Consider the following 8628-nt stretch of genomic DNA (forward strand, 5'->3'; position numbering starts at 1 on the left):
TTTATATATATGCATATATATAATATTGTAAATGTTGATTTATTTGCTCTCAACTTAATAGTTTTCATTGATAATATTCATTTATCAACATGTTTATGAAGATATGATGTTTGTTGAATTTGCCCAGGAAATGACTACATTGTCTATAATAATAATAATAATAATAAACAAGAACTCTAATTGTTTATCACCACTGAGGGTCTTTTTTTTATTTTTACACTAAATTTCATTAGTAAAAGGACAGCCTCAGGGTGCCATATAGATGCTCAGAGATCTGAACAATAATTTATCCTTAGAAGAAATGACCACCATCAAATTTATGAGGAGGGAAAAACCTAAAAGCATTTCATCGTTCAGCGTTCAGTGGGAATATTGTTTAATCTGTACTGTACTCAAAAAAAATAAAAAATAATAAAAATAAAATAAAAAACTAACATCTGCCACATGCTGCTTTAGTTCAATTTATTTTTATTTATTTTATTTTATGGCGCTGTCTTGATGGGCGTTCAGTTCAGTATTTTTTATTTTTTTTTAATGAGAAATAAACTGTATCAAAACAAAGTAGGCACGTGCCTGGAAAATCTCTCAAACAAGGTGCGCCACCAAAAAAAAGAAATATTTCGTTACATCAAATTATTGAATTTTTAGAGCACTGGTGTGCTAACTTTTTTCTATTTTCAAGGTTCTTTTATTTCTAAACCAATCACTTGAGGCCCCCCAAAATTGGTCAATGAAAAAGCGTCTACCATAATAATTAAGTTTTTATATGTTGCTAAAATGTTGTATTTCTTCTGTATACAAGCCAACTTAAAAAATGCTGGGTTAAACACAACCCAGCTCTGGGTAAAATATGGACAAACCCAGCGATTGGGTTGTTTTTGACCCAGCGGTTGGGTTACTGCCCAGAATGTTGGGTTAAACGTTTAATCCAGCTGTTGGTTGAAAACAACCCAATCGCTGGGTTTGTCCATATTTAACCCAGCATTTTTTAACCATTAATGGAGAAAGAAGATTTTTGCATGCCAAGTGTATACTAACATTTGCAGCTAACCACCCAAATCTTAAACCCCTGCTTCAAAACAATGGCATTTTAAACCAAAAACGCATATTTCCATAAAAATACTTTTTTCATGTTATTTTAATACAACACTTACACTACTAATTATACTGATATTCATAAGTGACCTATTAGCCTCTGTTTTCCACCGAGTCAAAAGCAGCCAGGCTGCAGAGCTCTGGCCATTGTTTTGCAGCTCACTGTCCCACTGCTGAAACCAGGCCATGCATTATCCTGAGCCAAAGACGGCTTTAAGAAAAGAAAGAGGTAAGCCCCTATGTTTCAGGCTTGTCCTTAGAGCTTTGGCCGTAAGCAGCGTCAACATGATAAAGATACACTTGGGGTGAGAGCCCTTACTATTCAAGTTTAGTAAGTCTAAACTTGCTTAGTCTCAAGACTCTAATCTCACTCTGAACTCAATCAGATAATTAAAGGTCCAGATAAATATACTTTTTGAGACAGCTTTTTTTGTGTGATAATATTGTGTACAAAAGTAGGTCAAAACAAAAAAGTGGTGTTTATATGATATAACCAATTACTTGCTCTAAAAAAGGTAAAAAATATTTTTTTTAATGAATTTGCAAAAACAGATAACTCCTTTTTTTGACATTACATATATATATATATATATATATATATATATATATATATATATATATATATATATATATTCTTGAAAATTGTTCTGAACAGAGCTATCTGTTTTTGCAAATGAGCCCTTTATATATTTATAGACACTCATCTAATGCATCAGGTAGCTAAATTATCATAGAAATACACATACAGAGACCACAGTCAATCGTGACAGGCTTGTAGATGGTTATTTTAACAATAGTATTTGATCTGAAATGGGCAGAAACCACTTTTTTTTTTTAATGGCTTATTGCCATTGCTGGATTGATCAGTAATGACATAGATTTATAAATGTTTAATATGTGTTCCTAAATTTTCACATAAAATTCTCATCACCCTTTCTACACATCCTAAGAAACACAATACAAGAAATTTGTTCTTTAAAAACTCTTGAGTCACCTGCTGAACAGATGGTTTCAGTGTCTGATGAATGCATGTTGAGCACTTAAACCACCTTAACCCTGAAGAGATCTAAAAGAGGAGAGCCACTGGACCCTGTGGATTTGTCTTACCCGACCTTCAGATCCTAAGAGGATTGAGCAGGGAGCTGGACTGTTAACACAAGCCTAATTCGATTGGACCTCTTATCGATTGGATTCTAAAACCAATCAAAATATCAGTGCGGCCCTTCAAGTAGAAGTGGTGATGGTCCAGAAAACAAGACTTGTGTGTGTTACAAGAAAATCTACATTGGCCTGCTTCATTTCTCTTGACGTGTGTGTGGACAGAGTGTCTGAATGTCTCCAGACTGTGGCCTGGAGAAGCAGTCTGTATCGTGTTGGTTTAGTGTCAAATCAATAGAAATCAGTCTCATGGGAATGTGGCCATTAATGCTTCTTCTCCTTAAGTTTTTCCTGGATCTTCTTCGGCTCGTCGAACTGTATCAACCTCAAGATGTCTTTGTTTTCCATGACGCCCTGAATGAATTCCCCCTCTCCAATCTTATCTGTGAAGACAATTGTGAAAATGCACGGATTGTTAGAACACGCCATGATTTGTGAAGTCTGCAGCAACGGCGCATTGTGTGATTGAGTTATATTACCGTCTTCCTTCTTTCCGAAAAAGTTCCAGATTTTGTCCGCTCGCTTTTCTGGCGTGTCCTCGTCTTCCCGAAGGTTCTTCTGGTCTTCGACGGGAATCATGTTGAATATTGACTGTGACCAGTAGAATGCAATATATTACAACTCTGTCATTCTTAACCTAACAACAAACCAATGCTATATCGAAAACTAATGGCATCGGTCGTGCTCAAGTGACTGTGAGTTGAATTATCAAGTGGGGTGATCTAGCTTCTTGATCCATCTGCTCATAACTTTTGGACTATATTTCTACTAAATGCCATGAGCAATGAATGCAAACAACCTCCATTTAACGAACTTCATTCCATACTCAATCAACAGAAAATGTAAGATGTGCCAATTATGAGCGATACTCACCCGTACAATCTCCTGCACCTCGTTTTTACTGATGGTCCCGTTGCCGTCTACGTCGTACAGAGCGAACGCCCATTCCAGTTTGCGCATGGTCTTGCCTGATGAGGTAAGGTGAAGCGCCACGATGTACTCCTTAAAGTCCAAGGTGCCATCGGCATTAGTGTCAAAGCTGCGGAAGACGTGCCGAGCGTAAGCGGTAGGGTCCGCATCTGGAAAGAAACTGGCGTAGATGCCCTCGAACTGTTCCTTGGTGATGCGTCCGGTGGGACACTCCTTGAGGAAGGTGGCGTACCATGCGCAGAGCTCTTCCTCGGTGTATCTGGTGTTCAGCTTCAGGTCTTCCAGAATCTCTTTGGACAAAGCGCCACTCTTGGTGTTCCCCATATTCCCAAGCAGAGCCAAAGGGGCAGTTTTGCAGTTTTTGAGTCTCCTTCTGCTTTCACCCACCCTCCTCTCTTGTATCACGTTATCTCTGCTTTCAGCGTTTCTTTCTCTGACCAGACAATGTGACGGCGATGTGTTGAGTGCTGTCGCTGGCCCCTCTTTGGGTTTGGCTCCCCCTGACAACTCCTCTAAGTGCTGAATGGGATTATGAATATCTCTATTTAAATCCAGACAGGCTTTCTGAAAGATTAGTTAGTTACGTCACACTACTACTGATGAGTGCTGCATTATGTCGATTTGCTCCTTTACAACTGGGTCTTACAATACGAGGATAGCAAACAGAACTCTGCCCTTTGCTACTGACCTGTGTCATCAAGTGAGATGAGCAATGCGATTAGCGTCACTCAAAGTGTGGGACGGCTGCGCTTTACATTGGGGGTTCATATTCCAGTAAGACCAGCAGCTTACACGACCATCTGCTGTTACTTTAAATGGACTAGGTAATTAACAGGATGTGTAAAATCCCGGAGGTGCATTTATAAATGGGACGACACCCTACATCTTCAGAAATATAAACAGTGTGGTGGTTCATATGACAGAATGGTGTCTCTTCAAGAAACACTATTTTGGGAATCTCACATCTGGCATTGGACGTCATCATTTCTAGGTCCAAAATGCAAATCAGATGCCGAATGCAAACAGCAAATTGTGCTAATGTACACTCACAGCGTGCTGTAATACTACCGAAAAATAACCAAAATCTCAATTGGCCAGATCTATCTTTTAAGAGTGGTTAATTTATTGGTGTCCAGGGCATCGTGAGCCTGGAGACTGTTGAGAGTTTTTTTTAAAGCTTTGCTATAAATAATTAGTGGTCATAAACAACTGTTTGGGATTCTCAATTGAAACGAGTAGAGACTTGGTCCCTGAAATGGTATTCCTTATGTCATGACTTAACAAGTGGATAGAGACTTGAAATCAAGGCACGGGGCCTTGTTTGTTTTTTGAATGCCCCATGAGTTTCAACTATGGTTGTTGCATTTTTTTTCTATCCATCTGAGCAGTTTGGGATGTTTTGGACCTTAAGCTTTGGTTTCATTTGACACCCATCCATCAAATTGGTCATGACCTGTCAGTGACCCTTACCCGTACTTACCTAAATTTGCTTCTTCATCATAATAATAAATCGATTCCATGCAAGACTCAAGAACGGTTTACTGAAAGACTCTTTGGGGATCCAAAACTTGTTCTTCTATGGCAGGAGTGTCCAATCCAGCTCCTGGAGGGCCAATGCCCTATAGAGTTTTTAATTAATCAAGGTCTAATTAGAAACATCCAGGCAGGTGTGTTGTGGAAATTTGAAGCTGCAGGACAGTGTCCCCCCAGGACTGTTTTTGGACACCCGTGTTCGATGTCAACCACTTTTTCTTTTTAAGAATATACATCCGTGGCAGGTTATGCCGAGACAGAAAGTCAAAACTAACTGGTACAGAGCTGATATTACACCACATCTGCAGCTAGCAGAGAATCTGCATGCACTGGAAGCAGCTGTTGTGGTGCAATGCAGTTCCATTTCGTTTATTTTGGGATTCGTCCTGAATTTATGAGGCTTTCTGTTCCATTCAGTTGTGTCAGGCTTAAACGCAAGAGTGTGAATGCTCGGTTATTCTGTGCTTCCCGTCCTGAGTGGGGTTCAGTGAGGAGAGCTATCTTTAGTAGTATCAGGGGCATGACTTTTCTATATTTATGATAGACATTGGATTTTGTAACCCTGTCCTAAAGTGTCATGTCAATTAGTGTTACTTTTTTTGAATTTGATGCGGTTTATTGTGGTGTGTGTGTGTGTGTGGTAGGGTTGTTGTGCTTTGGTTTGTTTGGTGAACAGCTCTGACCTCATTAGCACACATTGCCTATTTGTGTTGCCTCAAGTCAATGGAGGTCAATACTGCTTTGTTAACCAGCTTATGACTGAAGACAGATCTGCCAGCCAAAAAAGGGAAACTGATCTTAGTGATAGTGTCTGCTGTCCTTTGATTCTTAGCTTTTTGTTCAGGATCATTAGCATTAGCCTTAATGTGCTGAAAGTGCAAAATAGCAACAAACCTGAATTCAATAAAGTAATGCAATGTATATATGAAATACAGAATATTGTCATACGAAGTGCAAACATATTTTTTAAAACCTGTTGGAAGTTGATAGATATTTCTGGACATGGTGCCACTAGTGGTGAGCTCGCACATATCATGTCAGGCAGATCTAATACCCACATCCTTAACACATCTTACCAGGTTAAACTGCCGTGGCGTCAGTGGGTTAGGAAACTGGGCTTATGTCTGACGCCAGGCACATCCTTATGATTGTTGCGCTGCCTGGACCTGGACTGGTCAAATCTAGGCCACACAGTCTCATTTAATAAACATATTATCTATCACAAGTCAAGTAGCCAGCCAAAGCCTGCAAAAGAGTTAGGTGTCCTTCGAGTTTTTGATTATTAAGGGATAACCGTTTTTCTTTTTCATACGAGCTCTGCGGCTTGGCTTGAGAGTAGTCAAATCTGATTTATGTAACCAGTTGTATTCCATGATTTAACAGGATTATCTAATGTGGACATTGTGATTTCAAACTTACTACAGAAACATTTGTCATTTTACATGATATGCAGGTAAGGATTACATAAAGCAGGTTTATGCTTTAGCTTCTCTTTTCCAGGACGTTACAGCAAAACCGTAATCAAGTGGGCAGCGTGGTCCTGATTACAATCTCAGCTCATGCACTTTAACATTCAACCTCATGCCCAGATATTGAAGGATTAGTTTTGAAATGAATGCATGAAGTGCAACATACAGTACGAAATAAACTGGCTCATCACTAAAACAGTTTGAACATTTAAAAATGAAACCAAATCTGCTGTGGTGTTCGACTCAGCAACATTTGCCTTAATTGTTCTCATTGCTCTACTTTATACATGTCTCATTACTTTGATAATCATATTTGGTTGTTTTGCACATTTTAATGAGCATGTCATTTTAAAGTCTAAATTAATATCCTTGCAAAAATTCAGTGCGATGCACCTCAAGCATCTAATACATGTAATAAAGCGTGGACAAAGTTTCAGCCTCTACCGTATTATGTATGGCAATGAATGTAGTGAGTTGTTTGTGTAGAACGGTTAAGTATGTCCTATAAGGTCATAATCCTCATCAGATGTCAGATACTGCATCGGAAACTCCTTTTAAAAGATGTTTATGGATCTGTCCCCTGTGAGTTACATACACATATATGTTTGTATTTAATGTATATTACATACATTACATTTTTTATATTACATGTATTTTATTATTATTATTATTATGGATTTTCAGAAACACTTTGTAGAGGTGGCATGATAAAAAGAAAAAAAAGGGAAAAAAAGGAAGAAAAAAAAGTAAGAAAAAAAAGGAATATCCGTGACAGAGCATGGAATATCCAGAAACAGATAAACATCTGGATTCCATATTACATAAACATCCACCACTGTTCTGTGAAATTATGAGCCTTAATCCAGTCCTGACATTTCCTGTTCAACGGCACCTCTGAGAAAAAAACTAAGTAATTTCCTTTTTTTCCCCTATATGTCCAATCTTTATCCTCTAGGATGCATCCTTGTCACCTGTTCATGTGAAATGGCATTGGAGGAGAAAACTAAATGTAAATATTAGAGCCTACTGAAAATGTATTGTTTAAAAAAACACAATTTCTGTTTTCATTTACTTATCTACATGGCTTCTTTGGATCATAAAAACAAGCATTCAGTCGAATGTTCATGCTGCTTTTTTCGAGGAGTGAATGTACATTAATGTACTATATTCCAAGTTTTCAGAAATCTTCCCATATATTTTTCTGAGGAACAGATTGAAATGTAGTGGCCCAAAAATATTGCCCCCCTTGGTAAATATGATTTAAGAAGGCTGTGAAAATTGATATGCATTGTAAATCCTTTTGATATTTTATTTTAAAAATTCACAAAAATGTATCCTTCCATAGGATAATAAGAATTTAAAATGGGGGAAAATATCGGCACCCTTTTATTCAATACTTCTATGAAACCTCCATTTGCCAGTTTAACAGCTCTAAATTGTTCTCCTATAATGCCTGGTGAGGTTAGAGAACAACTGACAAGAGATCAGAGACTATTCCTTCATCCAGAATCACTCCAGACCCTTTACATTCCCAGCTTCTCCTCTTCAGTTCACCACACTCATTTTCTGTAGGGTTCAGGTCAGAGGACTGGAAGGGCTATAGCAGAAGCTTGGTTTTGAGCTCAGTGACCCATTTCTGTGTTGTTTTTGAGGTTTGTGTTTGGATTATTGTACGGTTGGAAGATTAATAGAATAGGTTTAATAGAATCCATGATGCCATGTGTCTAAACAAGATGTCCAGGACCTCCAGCAGAAATATAGGCCCACAACATCAAAAATACAGCAGTATATTTCATTGTACACATGGGGTACTTTTTATCCCTGTGTTCACCAAACCCCTTCTTGAGTGTTTGCTGCTAACGTTTTTTTTTTTTTTTGGTTTCATCTGACCATAGAAGCCAGTCCCATTTGAAGTTCCAGTTGTGTCTGATAACTGAATATGCTTTAATTTGTTTTTGGATGAGCTAGGATAATTTTTCTTGTAACCCTCCCAAACAACATGTGGTGATTGTAAGTTCTGTTTGACAATTTTTTTAAAGGTTTTCTAAACCCAGTTCTCCAGCTGTGTTCCTTGGAGAGTCGTTAGCTACTCAAACTCTCCTTCTCACTGCACATTAGGATGATATAGACACACGTCCTCTTCCAGGCAGAACATTTTATGTTGATTGGAAATTCCTAATTATTTCTCTAGCTGTTTTCTTTAAGCCACTTCACTAATTTGTGAAGCTCAATTATCTTTTGCTGCACATCAGAAATATATTCTTTGGTTTTTCTCATTTTGATATATGATTAAGAGAATTTGGGCTTTGTTTTCTCTCCTCTTTATATTTCTGTGAAACAGGAAGCAATGGCTGGATAATTTCATGTTTATAATCATGCTGGAGTGCTCAAAATTGTAAATATGAATGGGAATATAGTTCAGAGATGTTTTAATTTCAAAGGG

General features: G+C 37.9%; 1 protein-coding gene across 1 annotated transcript; it reads right to left on the reverse strand.

The window, feature by feature from the left end:
- Positions 1 to 1970: 1970 nt before the first annotated feature.
- Positions 1971 to 3862, reverse strand: LOC113046634 (recoverin-like). Its single transcript, XM_026207491.1, has 3 exons — positions 3127 to 3862; positions 2733 to 2844; positions 1971 to 2636 (listed from the first exon to the last, which is right to left on the reverse strand). Exons 1-3 carry the CDS (start codon positions 3505 to 3507, stop codon positions 2518 to 2520), a joined length of 612 nt encoding a protein of 203 aa, XP_026063276.1. The 5' UTR covers positions 3508 to 3862; the 3' UTR covers positions 1971 to 2517.
- Between the last annotated feature and the right edge of the window lie 4766 nt (positions 3863 to 8628).

This window comes from Carassius auratus, chromosome 28, assembly GCF_003368295.1.
Source record: "Carassius auratus strain Wakin chromosome 28, ASM336829v1, whole genome shotgun sequence".
Lineage (NCBI taxonomy): Eukaryota > Metazoa > Chordata > Actinopteri > Cypriniformes > Cyprinidae > Carassius > Carassius auratus.